The 25,631-nt window shown below is 44.0% G+C and overlaps 1 protein-coding gene across 5 annotated transcripts in view; it reads right to left on the reverse strand.

Annotated features, from left to right (window-relative positions):
• PHKG1 (phosphorylase kinase catalytic subunit gamma 1) overlaps window positions 1-25,631 on the reverse strand; it is a 54,902-nt gene that overhangs the window by 6,629 nt on the left and 22,642 nt on the right. For 3 of the 5 annotated variants that reach the window (XM_088445937.1, XM_088445934.1, XM_088445936.1), the window contains exons 2-7: window positions 13,821-13,928; window positions 12,272-12,447; window positions 10,466-10,520; window positions 3,798-3,863; window positions 2,046-2,209; window positions 256-346 (exon numbers count right to left, since the gene is read on the reverse strand). In XM_088445937.1, the coding sequence (XP_088302063.1) occupies window positions 256-346; window positions 2,046-2,209; window positions 3,798-3,863; window positions 10,466-10,520; window positions 12,272-12,447; window positions 13,821-13,903 (635 nt within the window). In that variant the 5' untranslated portion in view covers window positions 13,904-13,928. Of the gene's footprint in view, window positions 1-255; window positions 347-2,045; window positions 2,210-3,797; window positions 3,864-10,465; window positions 10,521-12,271; window positions 12,448-13,820; window positions 13,929-14,143; window positions 14,368-15,046; window positions 15,138-25,631 lie in introns of those variants that run through there. The other 2 variants (XM_088445935.1, XM_088445938.1) reach the window with 2 other exon arrangements.

The following is a 25,631-nucleotide window of genomic DNA, read 5'->3' on the forward strand; positions in this document are numbered from 1 at the left end:
GTATATTGCATCATTTGATTCCAGCAAAGAGGATATTGCTCTACTCCTGAACAGCTTTCCGCCTTATAAATAAGGGCATCTATATGCAGCCCATTCCCTTTAATTAGTGCAATAAAAATAAACAAATCTCTGTCTGTTCCACTAAATCAAATAGAGAAATTTCCTTAAAAGCAAAACAAAAGTGAAAGCATGTGTATTGTAACTCTATGCAATAGATAGTATACTGCAGTTTACAATTAATAGACATTAACTTACATGTCCACTTCTTTACCATATCCTGGGTGGTACTCATCCATAGAGCACTGAAGAATTTCAGGGGCCAAATATCCTGGGGTGCCACATATTTCTTTATAAAGAAAACCAATAACATACTGATTTATAATGGATCTAGATTGCTGGAAGGCAAATTTTTACTGTATCTGATAAATATGTCTGTTTTAGAGCAATTCCGAAATACAAACCATCAGTATTGTGTAATACAGAAATATATTTGTCTGTACCCCCATACAATATGTAGGTCACAGCATCACTTACAGATGGCACTAAAGCTAGTGACACCTGCAGGCTAGAGGATACAGTATAATTAGTGAAGCAACTCACCACAGCATATGTTAAAAATGTATGCAACTATATTTCCTTTATGACATACTGTTGATTTATACCTGTAGCCTCAATCAGTGTGTGTGTAATTACAGGTAATAGTCCAAATAATGGAAGTACATGGACAAATTGGGGACACCAAGTATATCAGATTATGGGTTTTCACACGTGTGACTCATGCATTAGGTAAATAGATAACATCCTAGCTTGGTTGGGTTCATGAATTACAAATGCAGTACTGTCCTGTTTAGGAATTGGTATGAAATACCGCCGGCGGTTCGATTCCCGGCAGCGGCAGCCAGACACTGGAACAGATCCCGGCAGCGGCAGCCCGACAGTGCTGGAAATCCTGATCGTCCCTAGGTAAGTATTAACTAACCTAACCTACCCCCCTAACTCTAACCCTCCCTTAGGGGTACCTAACCCTAACCTCCACCCCCTTCCCCGCTGCCTAACCCTAACCTCCCGGGGGAGTGCCTAACCCTAAGTCCCCCCGGGAGCCCTAAACCTAACCCCCCCCAAGGCTGTCCGCTCACTGGAAGCCGGCTGTCTGTATAATGTCAGCCGGCTTTCCGATTGCATCCCCCTGTTTATAATCAAAATATTTGGCTGGAGCTTCAGTGATTAAAAAGCTCTACTTGCTCTTCATAATGTTTCAAGATCAACAATGGTAGACTGAATCTCATGTTCCCTTTTATGTGACTTTATATTGGAGTTTCCTTTTTATACCCACTAGTATGTAAGAAAAAACATCAGTATGACAAAATTTGAAAACCCTCCTTTAAGCCGTGCTGCACTCCTGCCCTGTCACTGCAAAATAATAGTCTTAGGAACGTATAATTTACAACTTGCAGAGGAATACCTGCTCATTGATATCGCAGTTGTAGCTTGAACTGGGTTGGGTATGAAATCCCGGCGGCTGTGTAGCCGCCGGGAGAGATGCCGACGCCAGAAGCCCGACATACCAGAATCCCGACGGGGCAGGTAAGTATACTAACCCTACCCTTCTCCCCCCCTAACCATCCCTTGGTGGTATCTAACCCTAAAACTCCCAGGTTGGTGCCTAACCCTAAGTCTCCCCAGAGGTGCCTAAACCTAACCCCCCCTTCCCGCACCCTAACCGTCCTGGGGAAGAGTGCCTGACTCTAACCTCCCCCCAGTGGGGCATAACCCCCCTTCCCCTAACCTAACCCTCCCCGGGGGTGCCTAACCCTAACTTCGTTCGGGCAGCCGTCTGTCGGGATTCCGTTGTTGGCCTAAAGATAGGCTTCGGTATTTAGACGCCTGTCTTTAGTATTAAGTGGGGATTTCGACGTGGGGATTCCGTCAGACGGCTTCCCGAGCATCGGTATTGTAACTACATCCCGCTGAGAATGGATTAAATTGTATAGTCACAGTGCAGGATGATTACTTACATTGAAGGAGCAATAATGGGTGAGGCTTACCTTTTAGCTTTTGTCCCTCATCGATTTCACAAGAGAACCCAAAGTCTGTCAGCTTAATGTTCATGTTGTCGTCCAGCAGAATGTTCTCCGGTTTCAGGTCTCTGTGAACAATGTTGTTTGAATGCAGATATGCAACAACTTCAAGCAGGGCGCGCATGATTTTCCTGCAGGATAACATTTTAAATGGTAACGGTTTGAGAAATGTCACAACTTTATTTCTGTTTAAATAACTCCACTGAGACTAATTTATTTATATAAGTAATATTTACCTTTACATATTAACTATATAGCCAACCGGCAATTATACAGAATTATTCGTTCTGTATTACTAATACTACACATATTATTCCTGCAAAGTTGTTTCGGTTTTAATTGTCAAAAATGGAGCAGTTCAGTGGAGATAGGATGGGCTGTTGGGACAAGAACTGCCCTCTGTGGCTACAGAAGTAGCAGAGCTTATTTAAGTGAATGATGGAGCACTGAATAGCTCTGTGATGTCTTATAACAGATCTCTGATTAGTATAGAGGGGGATAAATTTAAATAACTGCGTTTTATGCAAAGAAATGTAATAATAATATTCTGTGCCATGGCTTTTCCTTCACTGCACTAAGCTTCACCTCTGTCTTTTTCTTATAAAATAAAGCGTTGTATTTAGGACCCAGAATGGTATTAGGACTGTCAGATATCGATAATGGCTTGACAATGACGGCCATGTATGACCCTCTAAATATGCTGGTGTACTGTACAATACATTTCTATTTGCTCAGTTACACATTATTGTTAGCCTCGCACAACATAGAAACCAACCTACATTACACTTTACTGATTCCATAAAGACACTCTGTGTGACTATAACTGGATTTGCACTTTAGCAGGATTGCACATGGTGGAGAGAGTAAAACATCACCTGACTGAGCAGTGCACCACCACTCCAGGACAACTTCCCTCATGCATTTCATCACTTACATTCTTACATAAAGTACTGCAAAATTTAGCATCATTCATGTATTAAGCTAATCATGATAGCGAAGGGACATGTGTGTCACCAATGTACATATGCATTTTATAATTTTTTTAACACTCGTACAAATGTGCTTAGAAAATAACCTTCCCATATAAAGTGCAGCTGTCGGGTGTTAGAGACATCTCGGGCTCAAGTGTGATTTTACCCCCACCTGGGCTGTAAGAAAAAATACTCTGTCACTGCATGGTTGGGTAAAATGAGGCCTCCCCCAGTACACGGGGCTACTTCCATCTGGACACACAACATGTTACACTACCACAGGGACTGCCATTTTCACACGCCAAGTGCTGCATGAAATAGAGTCTTGAGGGGTATATTTACTAAAGTGTGGGTTTTTAGAAGTGTAAATGTTGCCCATAGCAACTAATCAGATTGTAGCTATTTTCTTCTATAAGGTGCTAGATAAATGTTAAGTAGAATCTGATTGGTTGCTATGGGCAACAGCTCCACTTCTAAAAACCCACGCTTATGTAAATATACCTCTCAGCGTTGGAAACAATCTTTACATTAGCAGGCATGTCAATGAACACTTTAAAAGGTATTCATACTACAATTACACAACATCTTGATTCAGTGAACACAACCCTAAGTGAAGCAATACACAGTAGTATGTGAAAAGAAATCCGTACATTCAATTTACTTAAATTAGTTGTATAAACTAACGCTGAGCATAATACCATGTAATTCGTAGTGTCTGCTGACAGAAGCCAGTAGGTAAGGACAATACCTTGTTTCCTTCTCACTCATGGTGACTTGTTCTGTGAGGTAATCAAACAATTCCCCTCTTTTCATCCTACAAATAGATAACCAGAGCATCTTAAGTATGCCAGCTTATGTCCTTGTCTAATTAACATCTTCTACAGTTTGTCTGTGAAACTCAATAGCTCCTTCCACTTGACTCATGTAATTTAACACCCTTTGAATGGTTCTTGTGTTCCTGAATCCAGTCAATTTCACCTTCAAGCCTTCCCTGCACCTCTAGCTGTAAGTAAGACCTTATGCCTACTAATTTACAAATCTCACAGACAGGGCCTATATACAGTACTTGTTGGGAACTAGTCGAATTGTCGACAATTAATATGTCGCCAAACTATATGTGGACAGGAGAATCCCAATGTCATAATGTAATGTTACATGTTTTACATTTGTTGGCAGTATAGCTTTAAACATTATGGTTTTTGATCATGTTTAATGTTATACTGCTGACACGGTTATAGTGCTTTAACTAACATTACATTCGTGCTGGCAATATGAAATCTGCATTCTCCTATCCACATACATGAAAAAATATGTATTCCTACTTATACCAGTTTGTAAAGGTAAGTTATATATTTATGTCACAGTTTGTAATTTAGTAAAAATATTGTACTTGTAGCACTGTACTTACCACAAACGGCCCAGGTTAGTGCGCATACTTGGATTACTTTTTTTTGTGGTGGGCATTGATATCAGGTTTTTCATCAGAAAGAGTGGTTCCCTTGTCTATTGTATTCTGCATGTGATTCATTTATTTGTAATACATTTAAACACTTATCTAAATGAGTCCTAAGAAATTAAATACAATCAATTGTCTGGATCAGTCCTAAGAACTTACATACGATTTTTTTTTTGTTTGTTTTGTATTTTAAGATTAAACAGAATCTGTAAAATTCAATTTTGTTTTAGCCATTATCCAGGTCCATAATGATTTATGTTAGATCCATCTTGACCGTCATTTAATTGAGACTCATGTAAAATATCAGGACCTAAATGTACCCAGAGCTGTTATAACAATTTGTCACTTGCACCCAAACAGGCAGACCAAGCAGAATGTAAAAATAACATCCAGACCACAGATAATTTTATCACTGCAAAGGGTACAGTGACATCTGAGATTGTCATAGCTGACATCGTAGGCTCCGTAAGGGCAGCTGTTATACAGACTAGTAGGCAGGTACTGTACTCACCACTGTGTTGAATGCATTAGAGACAATCATACAGAACAATTTGGCATTGGACAAATATTATAAGCTCATTAGAATGACCGTCATAAACTTCTCCTTCAAATGTTGATGTGTAAAGTCCTAGAGATTCTCTACGTCCTGGAAGGAAGTCACGCTGGATTACTCTACGCCTATCATGGTGCTGTCAAGATGTCAACTATTTAAAATAACAACAAAATGAGAAGGCAGAACCATGTTGTGCTGTGTTCTCTTGAGTTTAAACTTGTATTATGATCACTTGAAAAATATGTTGTCTGTTTATCCATGCAAAATCCATGAAAGAACGGTATTGCAATATATTTAAAATTAAAATTTGCGAAAAAAAAATTGTGATTCAAATAAACTGAACACTTAGTACACTCAGTATTATCTAATATTGGTAGTTTCCCTTTTCCCTCCATAAGGTTTATTATTTCTTAATATTTCAGGGAAATGTAATGGGAAATTGCATAAATTAATTAAATCCTCCACTTTCCATCAGCATTAGGTGCTCTCTACATCACCATGCCAGTCAATAATTGTGATGTAAAAATTAAATTAATGCTTCTAAAGACTGATCTTAATACTTATTTCCAATTCCCAATCTATACTACCACTTGATGTTTCATATTGCCTATAACAGCCTAATAATCCTAAATTATTGCTGTATAGCTCTCGGAATCAGTGTGTTGGATTGCTAGGATTGGGTGGTACTACGCATTATAACTATAGATGTGTGCCGACCACCGTGTTTTGGTTTTAGTTTTGGATCTGGATCTCCCCTGGTTTTGGATCTGAATCTGGTTTTGGATTTTTTTCCTCCCTGTTTTGTTTTTGTGTTTTTTTTTGGATCTGGATTTTTTCTTAAAAAATCATAAAAACAGCTAAAACCACATAATTTGGGCCTGTTTTTTTCCTACAGTATTATTAACCTTAATAACAATGATTTTCAGGCATTTCTAACCAACTCACAGTTCACAATATTGATTTCACTATTTTTCACCAATATAGGCCAAAGGCTGTAGCGAGCTGGCTGGCTAAAGTAAGCAGCAGAGCAGCGGCACAAACGCACGGTAGTTTAAAAAAATATCAGACATTTATGAAACTTTGCCACACAGCAGTGGCAGACAGGATGGCAGTTTAATAAACTATAATAATGTCAGTCGGCAATGCCCCAAATTGTGCCAAATGTAAAGGAAAAAGGTGCAAGATGGAATTGTCCCTCCCACCCACTCTTATGTGAGATATTAAAAAGGACATGCACAGTTTAACAAACCAAGCACTTTAGCGACTAGGACTGACACTTTCGTGGCTGAACTCCTTGGTTTGTTTGGGCCCCACAAAACATTTTTTGGAAGGACTACCTTCAATTATTAAGGAGGAGGTTGATGATAAGGGTGTTGGTGGTGGAGATTGCATGCTATGGTCCAAACTGCTGGTAGCTGATACTGGACTGCTTGTTATTAATTTACAAATTATAATTTTGTTAAACAAATTGCATGATCTTGCTGCAAATGACGGAACAGGGAGGAGGTGCCTAGATGGTTAACGTCCCTTCCTCTGCTAACTTTGGCTTTACAAATGGAACAGATGCCTTCACAACTGTTGTCAGAATTTAGATTAAAATAATTCCACACCGAAGACGTTGCTTTTCTGGCTTTCTTTTTATCATTAGCAAGAACTGCTGCCACTGGTGGCTGATTTACACAAACCACATCCTTATCATCAACATCCACATTAGCGTCAGATAGGACACAAATTTCCCCCTCATCCTCCTTTTGCACTTCCTCCACACTATCATCCTCATTTTTTATTATTTCACCATCTAATACTAGCACAGCTGTCATGGCGTCAGTGATCCGCTGTGAAACTGGGTGACAGCTGTTATACTTACTTCCTCTATCAAAGGACTGTTTAATAGTCAATTGTTTTTTTAAATTACTTCCGATCACGAATGAGGATGTAGGTGATGATGCAGGTGTTAGTGTTGGAGATCGAAGGCGCTTGGATCCCACAGATAGGGAGCAGGTAGGTGACACTGGACTTGTTATGTTTTGAGTTTTGGAACTTGGCGACGTACACTTTGATATTTGAGTAATGCGCTCCAAGTGATGTAACAAGGAGGAGGTTCCTAGATGGTTTAGGTCCCTCCCTCTACTCACTCGCATGGCAATGGGCACATATGGCTTGACAACTGTTGTCCGGATCGGGATGGAAATAATTCCACACGTGAGAAGTAGATTTTTTTGTCTTTTGTCCCGACATGACAACAATGGGCTTTGGCTTTTTCAAACCATGGGCAACAGCTATTGCCTTTCTTACACAAAGGACATCCTCGGTATCAACATCCTGATCACTAACATCTTCATCATCAACATCCTCATCATCCTTAGTGCCTTCATCCACCAAAATAGCCTCCTCCTCCATGTGCAATTCCACAGAAGCATCCTCAATGACTACGTGTCTAAGATGTTGACTGCCCTTCCCCACATTTACAGAGGGCACACAAATGTGGAAACTTGGAGGATCCTCCAGTACACTAGTATTTAGGTCTGGCTCACACATGGCAACCGCGGACACACCTGCACTCTCCTCGGGGATTTGTGGTTTTGATTTCTCAGGGCACACAGTTGGTTTTCCCGGAGCTGTCTTAACAACTTTCACATTTTTAATTGGACCACCACCACTACTACTACATGCAGAAGGGCTATCAGAATCAGCAGTCTTCATAAAGAAAGAAGGTCAAGCCTTTATCCTTTCCTAGCCACTTTGTGTAGTGAATGGCATATTGGCAATGTTTTGTTTATCTAAAGGCAAATATCCTTTCAAATTTTTTTTCTTAATTTCAGTAAAACTTGCTTTACCATATTGATGGCGTGACTTAAGTCCTGGGGCATGGGCCTTCCTAGAGGTCGAGGAAGTTGACGGCCTTGCACTGCTGGCGGCAGCTACAACATGTGGTTCTTGGCCTTGCTCTCCTGTCATGTGACAGCCCTCCATATTTTTTCTGCAGTCTAGAAGCAGTGTCACAATCACCAATAGTGTAGCCAAGGTGCGGTTACAAAATTAACACACGTGCAGTCGTGCGCACACACAAAAATATTAGAAAAAAAGACAATGATTTTTATTTTTTGTCAGCTCCAGAAGAACTTGGCCCCAGAGGTTTTTTTGGAGCACAACTGTAGTCGGGCAGCACAAGGTTGCAACTTGCGTTGCTGGCTGGCTCTTGTGCGCTACTGTGGTTAAGCCTAACACCCACGAGCACACAGAAGAAAAAAATATGACACTTTAATTGTTTATTTTATTTGATTGAGCACGACTGGAGTCGCTGGATCTTGTGCGTTACTGTGGTTCAGCCTAACACCCACGCACACTCAGAAGAAAAAAATATATAAGACACTTTAATCGTTTTTTTTTTTGATTGAGCACGACTGGAGTTGCTGTATCTTGTGCGCTAATGTGGTTAAGCCTAACACCCACGCACACACACATGAAAAAAATCTAACTATATAAGACACTTGTACTGTTTTTTCTTTTATTGCTCACGACTGGAGTCGGGCAGTACTGGCTGGCTCTTGTGCGCTACTGCGATTAAGTCTAACACCCACGAGCACACACAGAAAAATATAATAAAGACACTTTAATTTTTTTTTTATTTATTTTTTTTGGAGTCCAGAACTTGGGTCCAGAGATGAATACAGCACAAGCCCAGGACACAGCAGACAGCCCTGATGGATCAGCAGACAGCACCGTGACCAGAATGGATCAGCAGACAGCACAGTGACCAGAGACCGGAATGGATCAGGACTCAGGAGACAGCACAGTGACAGTGACAGCACCGTGACCAGAGACCAGAATGGATCAGCAGTCAACAGCCCAGGACACAGCAGATAGCACCAGCACCTCTCCCAGCCCTACACTATCCACTCTCCCTGTTCAGTCTCCACAGCCGGAGTGAAATGGCGTCTATCACGTGGTCCCTATATACTGCATTGATCATAGAGACGAAAGCTCGCGAACCGCGAGATTTCCGTCTCTATGGTTTTGCCTCGGTTTCGAGAACCGAGTAAGGCGGGATCCTCCGAGCCTGCTTGGATCCGACTCGGATATGCTAAATTCAGATGGATTCTGTTCTCTGGGAACCGAACCCGCTCATCTCTAATTATAACAGTTCATATTGAGTTAAGGTGCATACACACTAGACGATATGCTCCCTGAGCGATATCGTCTAGTGTGTCCCCGGCAGGCTGTGCTCAATGTCGTTTATGACATTGAGCACAGCCGCTGAACGATATCATTAACGATATCGTTCAGCACCGGGCTCTCTCCCCCATTCCCTGATATGCAGCAACCTGACGAGATCGTCAGGTTGGCCTGCATGTCAGCCCGATGAACGATGATGACGAACGACCCGCGGGAACGCGCGTCGTCGTTATCGTTCATCTTTTTGGGCTTAAAAATGGACAATAAAGTGGATGACTGAACGATAACGATATCGTTCAGTCGTCCACTTTATCGCCCAGTGTGTACGCACCTTTAATTGATTAACTTGAATACTAGTGAATTAATAGGGTATAGAACAGGCCTGGTTGACCAGAGGCTCTCCAGTTGGTGTGAAACTCCAAGTCCAAGCATACCATACCACTGATCACATGGTAAAGCATGCTGGGACTTTCAGTTTCACAACAGTTGGATTGACCAGTCCTGGTATAGAAGGTAAATGGAGGTGAATATATCTACAATTGCTACAGTGGTTGGATCTGTTCTTGAGCGACAAGATGTCAGATATTGCAGGGGAAGACGAAAATTCTAACTGCATGAATCAAAGTAAACCCAATGTCTGTGGTATTTTTGGGCCTGTCCTATTTTTTTTAGCTGATGAAAGGTGAATTTCCCCACCAGTATGACTATGTGCAGTCTTGATGTGTGAATTCTAGTCCTTTTAAGGTGTAGCACAAAAGCCAATTGTAATATGTAGGTTACATACTTTTATTGCTCTAGATAGAAGGACTATGTTTTTGTCCTTCAGAAAAGGGTTGATTTAATTAACTACAAGGGGGGCAAACTGCCATTGCAAGGACATGGAAACACGGTCAACAACATTTCAATTTGTCCCCATTTTGCCCCGGTCTTGCGGATTATTTGTCTGCAGCTCTGTGGGTCTGCAAACAAAAATCTGCGAGTTTGGAGCTACTGTAAGTGCAGCATATGTCCACACTCATGGAACGAGCTTCCTCCAACCTAATTATCTCGGCCCCTTTATGTCTCACAATTCACATTTTATTACAGTGTTGAGCAGGGATGTTTATTATTTTATTTTGTGTATTTTTACCACCATTCATATAATGCTGCAGGAATGTGGTGGCCTTTATAAATACTTACTGAGAATAATAATCAGCATTATGTAAGAAAAACCATACTGAACGGTACTTACAGGTCAAAGACCAAAAAGAAGAAGGTGTTGGACTCATAGCTGTCCTTCAGCTGGACTGTAATAAATAGAAACAGAACCACATGTTAATAGTGTTCATATTTATTTGTACAATACTGGGAATGTGCATATGCCGGATACATGCAGATTTCCGATACAATACAAATGGGACATGGGATGGAAAAATTACTTATTTTGGAAAATAAAACCGACAACTTTATAATATCTTTTAAATGTGTTTTATATATTACATCTGGTAAATTAGCACATTCCTCCATTTATAAAACGTAACATATGACTGACTGTAAATAAGTTCTGTGACTACAGAAAAGCAGATCAAAGAATAGCAAGATAATATGAAATCAGTGTTGGCCTGGCGGGGGGCCGGGTTATTGCCCGGTGGGCCCCACTGCCTCAGATCCCCACCCTCTACTATGGGATGAAGGGGCCTACACTGCTGTCATCTGCAAGGGGAGTCCCCTAACATAACACTTAGGGGTCTATAAATTTAGCAGTGATAAAAAGGATTTTCGCTGCTTCTCCTTATTCATAGAAGGGGTCACTGGAGAAACATGAGATTTCTCCAGCGTTTCCCCTGCTAAGTATACACTTCGCTTCCCCATACAGTAGTATGGGGAGAGCGATTCATAGAAGCAAAGCTCAGCATTCCGTTTCGCTTCTGAAAATGTTTTCTCCATCTCAGGATGGCATAATGTGCCTCCTAAAGGGAGAAGAGCAGGGAAGACAGCTGTCTCCCTGCCCCCTTCACCAGCAGCAGCCAATCAGAGGAGCCCAGGGCATAGGCCGGGTCACCTCCTCGTGACTGTCCGCTGCTGCCCCATTCCCCCCTCACTCTGCACTGCACTACCCCTGCTGCCCGCTACCCCAGTGCCCTGCCCCCCTCCCCTCTCTCTGCTCCTATCCCCTGCCACCAAAGTAACCCTCGTTCTGCTCCTGTTCTCTGTCTCCGGTCTCCGTCTGTGTCCTGACTGCCCTCCCTTCTCCCTCACACAGCCCCCCAAGCAGCACTGAAGTTACAAGATGGCAACTGGCGCAATCGTAGAGCCTTACCTAATGAAGAGGACCGCAGGAGAAGACTGCATCGCTGGATACCGGTTCACATTGCAGGACAGGTAAGTATACATGAATTGCTACTTAGACAAGCTATATATCGTATCAAAATTATGCGATATATAGTGATAAGTAACAATTACATTTTGCAAATATACAAGTATAAACCCCTTACGCGTGAGACGGCCTCCCACAGTGGGTAATATATGGGGGGGAGGGGGGGGGGCGTTCTAACCCTTGGGACTGACACATGGAGGGCGGGGGATGGCAGAGCCTTCAGTGTTGAGGGAAGGACGGCTGTGCACTAGCTCTGTGTCGTGACTTGCTGGGCATTCCTGTTGGCTGCTCAGACAGGATGGCACAGGGAGATCAGGCTCTGTGAGTGACATCGTCGTGGGAGATTTCTAAAGCTGGCCCATACAAATGACAATCGACAAGTTGGTTAAATGAAACAGATTTAACCAATTTGTCTGAATGACCATTTTTGTCCATTTTCTAGTGTTTGGAGGCAAATGGTGGATTGTCATTTGCTCCCATACATTATCAGACATATGTTCCTAACACTGCACTAGTTGGATGGTTGGACAGATCATTTTAGGTGTATCGCTAATGAATCCTGAGATGGAGGAAAGGCTTTGCCATAAAGTAGTAAACATTGCAGTTGTATTGTATTGTGAGGTTTTTTTTCGTGTGTACAAATTAGTTTGGCATCATTAAAGCAGAGGAAATGTTACTCACTAACATTCAGATGTCCAGAAACCTTCTTTAAGATGTCAATCTCTTTGATAGTTGCGTCTCGAAGCTCCTCTATTTCCTGTGGTGTCAAGTGATCACCAGTAATGTCAATAATTTTTACAGCAAAGTCCTCTCTGCTGGGCTTGTAGATGCATCTCCTGACCACACTGCTAACTCCTCTGCAGGAAGCACAGAGATTGGCAATGCAAAGTCCAGAGAACAATATATTACTGCTCCCACGCTCTGTATATCATTGCTTTGTTCCAACTCACAATTTAAGGAGCAGCAATAGTTACATAAATACCTATAAGTATTGTGAGCAAACAATTTGAGGATAGATGTTATTACAGAAAATCAGGTTTCACTTATAATATTCCACTCAGAATGTTCTGATAAAATTTAGCACACTTCTTGATACTGTCAGAGCCGGCCCTAGCCAATTCGGTGTCCTCGGCAAAATTTTGGCTGATGCCCCTAGCATGTATTTTTTATATATCTATATATATATATAAATACATATATATATATATATATATATATATATATATATATATATAGCAAAGAAAAAACTCCTCAACTGTCTCCTGGGAAACGATAAAGGAGGACCAGCACACCATCCGTATAGCACAAAGCATATCAATACATTTATTTAATAATTATTAAATAAATTTATTGATATGCTATTTGCTATACGGATGGTGTGCTGGTCCTCCTTTATCGTTTCCCAGGAGACAGTTGAGAAGTTTTCTTTGCTGTGATAATTTGTGACCCTGCACCCTGCTTTTTGACATAATTTGTACGATTTATCATTGATTGACACACATATATATATATATATATATATATATATATAAGGCCGGCACCCCACCTTGCAGGTAGTCAATGTTTCATATTTCTTGAAAAAATTTTGTCACAAAATGTTTACATATTGAATGGTCACTCCAGGAATGTGATGATTGTGTATATATATATATATATATATATATATATTTGTAGTAATTGTAGCATAGGCTCGGCACTCATAATCCACAATGTAATTGTGGGTGGCCTCCGCAGAAATCAGAGAAGTAGATGCAGAATGGCAGCGGCACTCGCCAATAAAACACGATTAGAGTAGGGTTAAATAAACTTCTATAGAAAATATAGAGGTTTATTTAACCCTATCTAATCGTGTTTTATTGGGGAGTGCCACCGCCATTCTGCATATACATATATATATATATATATATATATATATGAGGAGGCTGCTATAGCATGAAAAGGGGGACCAACTCCACATTAATGTCCAAGGTTTTGGAATGAGAATGAAATGTTCAATAAGCACAGATGCACATGTGGGTGAGATGTTCGGGTGTCCACATACTTTTGGCAATCTAATATATAAAACGTGTGTACCTATATTTTATTAAAAACTAAAAAAAAAAAGTATTAAACAACTTTGTTCATCTTGAAAAACATTTCTTTATGAAATTTGCTTTGCTATGTTTTTGTAAATCATGGTTCAATACAGTCATCCTCCACTGCAGTGTTATACTCTATAATAGATATTTACCTTCCCAGGATCTCTTTGGGCTCATATTTTTCATAAAACTCTTGAGATGTCTGCCAATCAGGTAGTTCCTCTTCACGTGTCATTTTTTGTTACTTCTTGTAATACTCGCTAGAATTAAAAGTCAGGAGCTGTGAGAAGAGTATAACAATCTACACCAACAAGTGGCAGTAAGTGACAATATTAAGTTGTTTTCTTATGCAATTCATTTTTAATGATCTATTAACAGTAATCCGGTCATTGAGTAGTGGACATTTGAGCAGGGAGAAAAGCACGAGAGTCGTGAGGTACATAAAAGTAGGAGCATGAATGGTGGGATACTGTACCCGAGAGAAAGAAATGTGGGGAAGAAAGAGCTGGTTCTTTGTTTGGATATAGCTGTGTAACAGAGCATTTGTACCACTATTAGCCTGTGCGTTTTCCTATCTCCAAACTCTAAAAAGGTTGGGTTGGAACTTTTGTGCACGTGCGCCAAAGACCTCATGCTGTGCACGTGCGCCAAAGACCTCATGCTGTGCACGTGCGCCAAAGACCTCATGCTATGCACGTGCGCCAAAGACCTCATGCTATGCACGTGCGCCAAAGACCTCATGCTATGCACGTTTTGGGGGTGTGACTGCGCATCACACCTCTGTTCTCATCATGCTGGGTGTTTGCCCAATGCTCTGGGAGCTGTTGTGCAGCCCCCAGCTTCTCCCAGCACAGTGCCTGCAACATCCAATCACTGCTGCTCTGCAGTGCAACACCAAAAAGAGTGCCCCCCAACCACTCCCACTGACAGGACAGTACCCGAAAAGCGGGTCTGTCCCACTGAAATCGGGATGTTTGGGAGGTATGCTTTCTTCAGTCATAAATATATTAAAAAATGTTTCATCTTATCCTCATATCCTCATATGTAACTTTGTGTATGCTCTGCAGTAATAGGCTAAAGAAGGAAAAGTAGCTACATGATGTTTGTTTTGTATTTGCAAGGTGCTGGTTTGATTTGTTTGTAATTATTACTCTTGCAACTATTAGTGTATAAGCTTCTATTGTCCCTAGTATGTACTTTTTAGTTTTGAAAACTTAATGTCATATATAGAGTCTACAACAGATGCAAGATCTGCATTTTCTTGTTGGAGTGTTGTTCATTTTGTAATTCATCAAAATCTCTGTATGCTCTGTCAATGTATACTCTGCAAACATAAAATACATCTATATATCATAGACACATTCTACATATATCCAACCTTGGAAAATTCTTCATCAATGTATGCCTACGGACGTTGTTGTACCAGAGGCTGCCACTAGGTGGAGTCGTAGAGTACAAGAAGAGATAAGCTGGGAAGAGAAAAGGGACTCAGTTGTTGGAAAAGTGCAGTTTTGCCGGACATACACACGAGGAGCGGAGCTGGAGAGCGGGGTGAGAGGCCACTGGTCTATGTGTGAGGACTTTTCAAGCAACAATGCTGAGGGTGCTGAGTGCCAGCGCCACTTAATACCGGCTAATAGAGTGCTGGGGACCGCAGCAGAATTGCCAGTGGTTTGTGCAGGAGATCCAGAGAGACAGCATGGCAGCGCTGAGAGCCGCAGCAGGAGCAGTGGAGGCTGTGTGAGTTGAGCAAGTAAGATGTCCCAATTGTGAGCTGCAATATCAAGTATTTGAGATATATATATATATATATATATATATATATATATCTGAGTTATAGTAGGCTTACCTTTGTTAACTGTCTTTCTTCGAAGTCCACAGGGATACCATGGGGTGTATGTGGTTGGCATGATCAGGGCACCAAACAGTTAAAGCTTTAGCTCCCAGGATGCACTGGTCCTCCTCCACATATACCCCTTCTCCAGCCAAAGGCAGATCAGTTTTATAAACAAGCCCAAGGCAAGAGAGAGGAGAAGGAAGAACAATGTACACAAGAAACACTCACAAAAAATGACGGAATCTGTGACCAAGAGGAAAATACCCAATGAAGCCGGGTGTGTCAGGGTGGGTGCCCTGTGGACCCTATGGACTTCAAAGAAATAGAATTAACAAAGGTAAGTCTACAATAATTTCTTCTTCAGGGTCCATAGGGATCCACAGGGATACCATGGGGATGTCCTAAAGCAGTTTCCCCTAAGAGTGGGAATGCTTTTGAGCAGAAAGGAATATATGATGCCCAAAGAAAGCATCCTGTGAGGCAGAGGTGTCAAAGGCATAGAACCTGAGAAAGATGTGGACGGAAAACCACGTGGCCGCATTGCACCTTGTCTCTTAAGAGGGATGAGTCACACCATCAAAGAGACTAGGTATGTGCAGGAAAGGGCCCTGCGCTAACAGATCCTGCCGTAGAGGAAGTGAAAAAGAAGTGTCTATGTAGAGACTCTGTAGGTCAGTGAACCAATGGCGCCTGGGCCAGACTGCCGCCTTCTTGTTTGAACTTTTGGAGAACCCTCAGGAGGAGGGAGATCGGAGGAAAGAGGTATGCAAGACTGAAGTTCCACCTCACTGCCAGAGCATCCACAAAGACGGCTGAGGGGTCTCTGGTCCTGGACCCGTACCTGGGGACCTTGTGGTTGTGACATGATGTCTACTTCTGGTAATCTCCATTTGTCCACCAAGAGTTGAAAGATATCTGGGTGGAGAGCCCAAGTCTCCCAGTTGAGGACGCTGGGGATGAACACTGCAGAGATTGCCGGGAGATGACATTCGGCCCAGACCAGGATGTTTGCCACTTCTCGCATGGCTGCCCGACTTTGCGTGCCTCCCTGATGGTTGAGGTAGGCTACTGCAGTCGCGTTGTCAGACTGGATTTTGTCCGGCCTGCCCTGGAGAAGGTATTCCACCTGAGTGAGTGCTCTGTACACTACTCGAAGCTCCAGAATGTTTATGGGCAGGCAACTTTCCTGGGTTGTCCACCATCCCTGAAAGGTATGATGACCGGTTACCACGCCCCATCTGTGAAGGCTGGCATCTGTAGTGAGAAACTCCCAATTTGGAATCCAGAAGGGGCGACCCTTGTCCAGGTGGGATGTGTGTAGCCACCATTAGAGGGAAAGCCGAAACTCCAGAGAGAGGAGGATCATCTGGGACCGGATCAGATGATACTGCCTGTTCCACCGGGAGTTAATCAGTTGTTGAAGGGGCCTGGAGTGGAACTGGGCGTATTCCATCATATCGAGTGTGGATAGCATGGACCCCAGGACCTGCATAGCTGAGTGAATGGATATCCTCTGACTGTGAAGCAAGTTGCACACACGCAATTGCAGTGCTGAAATTTTGTCTGCTGGCAGAAAGATCCTCTGTATTCGAGAATCCAGGAGAGCCCCCAGATATACCATTCGCTGTGTCGGAGAGAGGAAGGACTTTTTCCAATTGATGAGCCAGCCGTGTGTTTGCAGGCAGTTCACGGTCAGCTGGAGATGGTGTTGCAACACAGCCAGTGACTATGCAAAGATTAAGAGATCGTCTATGTATGTCAGGATTCTGACTCCTTGATGCCTTAGGTGGGCCGCCATAACTGCCATTATTTTGGTAAAGACCCGAAGGGCCATTGATGACCAAAGAGCAGTGCCTGAAACTGGTAATGTTGCTGCAGAACAGCAAACCATAGGAACCGTTGGTGGGTTGGAGTAATAGAGGTATGCATCCAGAATGTCCAGATAAACCATGAAATCCCCAGGCTCCAATGCTAGGACTATTGAACGTAGAGTTTCCCTGCAGAACTTGGGCACTCTGATAAATTTGTTGAGGGATTTGAGATTCATAAGAGGTCGATGAGACCCGTTGGGCTACTGAATCAAAAAGAGTGGAATAAAAAGCAGTTCCTCGATGAACCGAAGGAACCGGTATTATCACACCTGAACTCAGCAGGGAGTGAATGGCTTCCTGTAGGGCCAGAACCTTGATAGGGTCTGACGTGGGACCTGTACAAAAAAATTGCTGGGGAGGATGCTTCAGAAAGGTGAGAGCATACCCCTGAGTGACCACTTCTTGGACCCAGGTATCTGTTGCTGTTTGACGGCAAGAGTCGGCAAATCTAAAAAGTCAGCCTCCCACCCTGGGATCCCCCAGGAGGAGGCCCGCCCTATCAGACGAAGGGTTTGTCATCAAATTTGGAAGCTGGACGTCTGGCCGACCAAGAGTGCTTAGCTTGCAGCTTGGTGGTCTTGTGAGACCTAGACTGTCTAGGAAAGGACTGACCTTTTGCCTTACCCTGAGGGCGAATAGACCGAAAAGAGGCTGATCTAGGCTTAGGAGCTGTTGATGGCAGAAAAGCAGATTTTGAGGCTGCCACAGTAGCCACGATTTTGTCCAACTGCGCCGAACAGCCTGTCTCCAGAGTAGAGTAAGGATTCGAAGGCCTTCTTGGATTCCGTGTCTGCTTTAGTGTATGGTATATTTTGTTGACATGATACAATGTAGACAAAACATCCCTGGTGGTTTTAATAGCATCCAAGTGTGAAAAGGTTTGATCCTGGAAATATTTCTGAGATGAAATTGGCTGGACTGTGAAAGGTACTGAATGTGTAGTTTGAAAGAGAGTGAGGAGCTAAGGATAACTCGAAGACCGCACACTTGGGGGCTAGATGAGATGGTTGTGATATCAATGGATATTGAAATTGTGGGTAGTGAGGTTATGCGGGATGGTGGGAAGTTGATCAGCTCAGTCTTAGACAAGTTAAGCACTGGGATATCCAGGAAGATAGCAGAGAGACAGTTGGAGATACGAGTGAGAAGAGAGGGTGAAAGGTCAGGGGAGGAAAGGTAGATCTGAGTATCATCAGCAAGGATTTGATATTGGAAGTCAAAATAGCTGCTGAGATCACCTAAAGAGGACGTATTGATGAATAGGAGAGGTTGAAGAACAGAACCTTGGGGGACACCTACTATTACATGAGACAAGACAGGGAAGGATTGAATAGAGACGTAGGAGGACTACCAAGACTGAGCAGTATCACATAGACCATGGGAGTGAAGGTTTTGCAGGTGGAGCGGTTGGTCCACAGTGTCAAAAGCACCATAGAGGTTGATTAGAATGAGCAGAGAGTAGTGGCCTCTGAATTTGGGAGCAAGTAGGTCATTGCTGACTTTCATTAAGGCAGTTTAAGTAGAGTGGACAGGACAGAAGCCAGACTGAAAAGGGTCAAGCTGGGAGTGGGAGGACAGAAAGGCAATATGCTCAAGAAGCTTGGAGGTAAAAACAAGGAGAGAGATGGGTCGGTAGTTGGAGAGAGTGTTAGGATCAATGGGGGAGACAAGGGCATGCTTGAATGGACAGTGCCTGATGAGAGGGAGAGATTAAAAAGGTGGGCAAGATGGGAATAGGCAAGAGGGGAAAAGTAGCAAAGGAGGATTGGGTCAAGAGGGGAGGACCATATGAGGGCCATGACTTCATCTTCATATACAGGAGAAAAAGATGTCAGGGTTGCTAAGATGAATGGGGAGGGGTAGGTTGGGAAAGGAGTGGGCAGGGTACTTACGGTCTGGCGGGATGTGATGTCCTGGCATACAGTATAGAGTAAATTTTAGAAGTGAAGTAGGTGGCAAAGTCAAGGGCAGAGAGTGAGGAGGGGAGGCAACCAGGGGGTGGGCAGAGAAGGGATTTGAAAGTTGCTAAGGGACACTGGGGGTTAGAGGACTGGAAGGAGATGAGTCTTTTGAAATACGACTGTTTAGAGAGGGAAAGAGCAGCACTGTAGGATGAGAGCATAAATGTGAAATGGAGGAAGTCTGCCTTAGAGCTTTGCTCTGCAACTTGTGAACACTTTTGTAGGTATGTGGTGTATTTGGAATGCCAGGGTTGAGGTGTGGATCTGCTAGGGTGAGTAGTGATTGCTGAAGCAACAGAGGGCCTGATTCAGACCCGCTCGCGAGCGCTGAGTGCTCGCAAGTGGGTCGATGTTGCCTAAGTGCGCATGCGCACGACGGAGGCAACTCCGTCGTACGCATGCGCGAGACCCGAATAACGACGGCCAAGCCGTCGTTATGGGTCTCGCACTAAGGGGGCGTGCTGTCGATGGTGATTGACAGCACGCCCCCTTTGGTGGGCGAGCTGGGGCGTGGCTGCCCAGACGAAGGCGTTCCCATGGGAACGTCTACCATCTGGGGCCGGCCCCACTGACATCACTAGTGATGTCAGTGGGAGTGCTTTTGGCTCTTATAGAGCCAAAAGCACTCCAGGGCTTGCGGCAGCGAGACCCTACCGCAGGGTCTCGTCGCAAGCCCGATGGCCGCGATGGTCTTGACCATCGCGACCATCATTTTGGCTGCTCGCTATAGCTGTGGGTGGTTACCCACAGCTATGCGAGCGGCCAGGAGGTCGCTCCAAAAAGGTGAAGGGACGGCCCTGATTCAGAGCGAGCGCTCTGTTAGAGCGTCCGGCTCTGAATCAGGGCCTGAGTCGAGAAAAAGTAAGGGATACATTGTGTGGGGAAGTGGCTTGTTCAGGGCAATAAAGAAAGATAATGGAGGAGAGAAGTGAGTCAAGCAGCAAGGATAAGGAAATGGTGTAGATAGCCTCAATGTTACGTTTATGCAGAGGATTCAGTGGGGACATCTATAGGGATATTGAAGTCACCTACGATAATGGAAGAGAAATCTAAAGAGAGGTAGTAAGAGAGCCAGGAAGCAAAGTTGTCAGGGAATATGGAGAGTGGGCCAGGGGGATGACAGATGACAGCTACTCGGAGATGAACAGATAGAAGAATCCCAACACCACCACCATTGCGACCCCTGGGCTGGGGTCTTTGAGATAATGTAAGAACCCCAGAGGAGAAAGCCCTGGGAGAAGTGGTGTCCAAGAGGGACATCCAGGTTTCAGTGATGGCTAGGAGATATATCGGTATATCAATTTTACAATTATATTATTAGGGACCCCCATAACTTTGTTGCCCATGGGTCTCCACTAACCTTAATCTCACCCTGCTTGTATGGTCAACCTGATGCCTGGTCTGGTATACCGGTGTGCCGTCAAATGCATGCTGAAGTCATAATGAATTTCAAATGTACAACTACATGGTTTGGCAGAAGCTAAGCTTATAATAACAACAACAACACAAGGTCACTGATTTTCAATTCTCCAAGATATAGAGCTCCTTCACACATTCGCCAGACACACAGATACAGGAACACACATTGTGGAATATTATAGGGAGCTTCACATGATAGTAATAAATGCCTGTCAAAAGCATTTGATTTGCATTTCACTTGTATCTTGCTAGTGTCACATTGTGGAAACGCCAGTGAGTACCTGACCTCATATACTGTAACATTTCCACACAGTCCTCTACTAACTATAGAGAATATTTGTAAGGTAGTGTTTATGATGACATAGAATACACTCCTTGGAATAAATCAAGATTAAATCTCTTTCTCTGGGTCCGTCTGGGGGCACACCTCCTTACGCATGGGGTTAGAGTAACTTGAGGCTGCAGCACATAATGATCTAATTATTAGTGCTATAAAAGCTCCTCCTCTCTAACTCCTTCTCAGTTTGAAGTTAAAAAGCCAGAAGTATAAGGTGGAAGAACAACTATAGACATCTTGCTCATAGATTCCACAAATGAGGGAGGGACTGAAGTGTCTCCAGATGGAGTCAGAGAAAGAGATTAAACAGGTAAGAACCATAAATCTTGTTTTCTCTTCCTACATCTGGGGGACACTTCCTTACACATGGGGCAATGGCGTGTGGTGAGGTTAATGGTTGGGGAGGCACACATGGAGATGGGTCTGAGTGCTGGGTGCCCATCTCACCGTCTACTCACTGTAACTCTCCCCTCACTACACTAAGCTTCAGTGTCCATTGATTCTCCTACCTGCATCACTGTGTCTTCTCTTGCTGCTGCTGCTGCCTGAGCTCCAATCTCTAAACACTGAAGTGCACTTCCTGGTCACATGACACATCCTAGGTGTCCATCAGTGCTGAAGGCACGCCCCTCCCCCATGCTCAGAGGCATGCCTCTATTATCTCACTTTCTGTGCAGCTTACTGCCCCTGGTGTGGCCCCACCCCCAGCTCTGCAAGCAGGGTCTGACTATACAGAAGTGAGGCTGAGCTGTTGTAGCTGCCTCATCTTTCGTCTCCCTGTAATCCCAGGGAACTCCACAAAGCTGGTAAGTTTTAACTATCTAAATGATTACAAAACAAAGAAGATTTTAATAAATTAGAAATATCTTTATTGTATTATTCTAATAATTTTTATATTAAATCTCAGAAGTATGACAGGGGAGGCTCTGCCTGCACGTCCCTGACTTGGGGGTGTACCAACACTTGCCCCTAGGGGAAAGCTTGTCCAGGTTTCTCTGAACTTAACACTTTATGACCAAATTCAGACTGTTATGAAAACTGTAACATTTGGTGAATGTCTGTACTGAGGACCATGTAGCTGCTTTACATAATTACTTTGCTAAAGCCCCATGGACCTCATTCAGACCCGCTCGCAAGCGCTGAGCGCTCGCAAGCGGGTCGATGTTTAGGCCCTGCACATGTGCAGCGGCCTCACTGCGCGTGCGCAAGCCCCGGAGCGAGAGAAATTCTCTCGCTCCGGACTCCTGATTACTGAAATAACATGCGGGTTTGATGTGCCTGCCTGGAAGGTAATTTTGTGACTATTGTTACTTGACTGTTTGCAACATATTTACTGTGCTGAATTGCCGGATGGTACACAAAGTTACTCCTTAACTATTGCTATGCAAAAAAGCAAGATGCTTCCAAAAGGGCTCATGATTATCTATTGACATTTTAGTGATTCCAGTTTGGGACATTTTAACATACTTTTAAAGATTGCTTTATCCTCATGATCTTTAATTATATGCTACTGAAGCTGCTACATGTTTTTTGATTACTTTACATGATACATTATTTATTTATATGTGTTTTGTTTTATTCATTTTAATAAATACACAATTTTTACTATTATAATTCTCTGCATTGGTTTGAGTGACCTTTACTAATGACTTTTAGAATATGTGGTTGCTTTATCCCTCCTGGAAGGATTGTTTGTCTGCCTCCAAATCCTCTATCCCCGGAATAAACACTGCTGATATAGATGGGACGCTGGTCTCTGTCCAAGACAATCTGAAAAGCTTCCTTCATGGCTAAGAAGCTTCCTGTGCCTCCCTGGTGATTTATATATGACACTTTGGTAGTAGCATTGTCCGATTTAATCCTTATAGGTTTCTCCAGAAGGAGGTCTTCCGCTCTCCTTAATCTGTGCAGAAACCGCTCTTAGGGCCTGATTCAGACCCGCTCGCTAGGATGCGTTCGCACGCAGCCAGCCGATTGTCTGTCTTCTGCGCATGCGTACACATCGCAATGCGTGTGCGCGAACCAGTGTGAGCGATCAGGAAGCGTTCGCTTGCTGAGCATAGACAGCCCGGCAGATTGAGTGACAGGAGAAGCCGTTTGTGGGTGGTGACAGGGGCCGGCTGCTAGAAACAGGTGGAGTGGAGGTGCGAACGCAGGCATGCCTGAGCGTCTTAACGCTGTTTCAGAGGCATGCATAATTAAGAGGCAGCGTCATAGTATACGTCACTTGGCTGAAATTTACAAAAGCGCTCGCAGTGCTTGCGAGAGGGTATGGTCAACCACAAGTGCTGCGATCGCATCCGATGGTACTCAATGCTACCGATGGTCCTCCCTCTATATGAGTTGGCCAGAGACCACTCTCAGGCTCTATTGGTGGCTGTGTGCTCAGGAGGTTTGGTCAGTCTCCCTGTATGCCTCTCCTGCAGTGATCAGGTCATACAGAGCTCCATATCCTACCTGGGCTATTGATAGTTGACTAAGAGCTTAGGACCTCATTCAGAGTCTCTCGCTAGCGTTGTGTGCTTGCAAGCGAGCCGATGGTTTGCGTAAGCGCATGTGCACGCTTCGTTCGTTCTGCGTGCAGGAACCACCTTGGGCTTCCTTTTCCCAGATCATAGCACAGGTTGCAGACCGATTGGCAGCCACGGGGCCGGCCCCAATGATGAGATACCCTCAGCAGCTGTAAGCTACTATGCTTGTGTCCCCTATGCATCTGTCCTGTGGCTTCATCCTCAGCAGCTTTTCAGCAACCGTGGCAAGTAGCTAGGCCAGTACAGCCAAAAACCAAAAGGCGATCGGTTTCACACGCTGTCCAGCCTTCAGATTCTGGTATATCTTCTGATGAGTATGGGGATACACTGGGCTCCTCTCATGAATCTTTTTTGGAAGAAGACCGTTTTGCAGCAGCAGATGTCCCCTATCTGATTAGGGTGGTTAAGACTGTGCTAAACATAGACGAAGAGGAGCCGGTACAAAGAAAGGCTGCAGGATTCAAATGCCATAAAGTGGTGAAAGCTGAATTTCCTAAATCTGAACACCTTTCAGGACTTATGGGTGAAGCATGGAGTTCTCCAGATAAGAAATTCCATATTACAAGAAGGGTTGAGGCCTTATACCCCTTTCCATTGGATGAGTGCACCAAATGGGAAGTTCCTCCGTCAGTAGATGCACATGTGGCACATCTGGTTAGGAGCGCTACATTGCCTATACCATCTGCATCCTCTCTTATATGTTCCACAGATAGGAGACTAGAAGCTTGTCTCAAAGCAGTCTTTTCTCTATCAGGAGCTGTTACTTGCCCGGCCATGACTACGGCCTGGGTTTCCAAAGCCATTGAGGAATGGATGAAGACACTGGAGGAGGCTCTTCCAGAAGCTTCCAAGGAACAGCTGACAATTATCTTCTTTGTTAAGGAGGCAGCGTCCTATTTGGGAGAGGCAGCATTGGATGCTGGTATATTATCTTCTAAAGCATCAGCTGTCTCAGTGGTGGCTTGGAGAGCCCTTTGGTTAAGGGACTAGAAGGCAGATGCAAGCTCTAAGAAAGCCCTGGAATTCCTTCCGTTTACGGGAGGCATTTTGTGTGGCACGGAATTAGGCAAGATTGTGGCTATGGTGGCAGCTTCTAAAATGGCTGGTCTAACTTCAGCATCTACTACTAAACCTAAGCAATTGTCCTTTCGGGCCTTTCGGCCACAAGGAAAAGCAAAGGGTCAATCTTCCTCTAGAATCAGTTCTCGCAGGAAACCACAGTCTAAGAAATCCTGGCCAAACAGACATCCGGCTTCCAGGAATGAGGATAAACCTGCAGCCTGATGGGACGGACCGCCCTCTAGAAGATCCCAGAGTAGGGGGCCGACTTCTTCAGTTTTCAGTCACCTGGCATCTCACAACAACAGATGCCTGGGTTTGGGAGGTGGTCTCCCAGGGGTACGCCCTTACTTTCTGAAGAAGTCCCTCACAAAAGTGTTTCTGCACAACTCCGGCAGCGGATTCTGTGAAAATCTTTGCCATCCAGCAGGCTATACACTCCCTGCTGGTGTCAGGGGTAATAATCCCGGTTCCAGTGAATCAACTAGGAAAGGGATATTATTCCAACCTCCTCTTGATTCAAAACCCAATGGGTCTCACCGGCCTATTCTAAACCTGAAGGGACTCAACACATTTATCCAGATGCCCAGGTTGTGTATGGAAACCCTTTGGTCGATTGTGTTGGCAATGGAACCAGGGGATTTCATGGTGTCCTTGGATATTCAGGATGCATACTTTCATGCAGGGCCGGACTGGCCATCTGGCAGTTCTGGCAAATGCCAGAAGGGCCGATGCCAAGATGGGCCGATCCGGCTGCTGAGATGCCCGGCCGTCACATATCTCCCTTCCTGACCCAAGTGATAAAATACCATAGAAAAGTCCCTCCCAAAATGGCCACCAGAGAGAGAAGTGGGCTCTAGTGTCTGCCTGGCTGGAGACGGAGCTATTGCTGCTCATCACAGGGGTGGAGGTGGGGTCACAAGAGCACCAATACCCCCCCTCCTGCAA

The sequence above is a fragment of the Taudactylus pleione genome, unplaced genomic scaffold, assembly GCF_031769625.1.
Source record: "Taudactylus pleione unplaced genomic scaffold, aTauple2 ptg000391l, whole genome shotgun sequence".
NCBI lineage: Eukaryota > Metazoa > Chordata > Amphibia > Anura > Myobatrachidae > Taudactylus > Taudactylus pleione.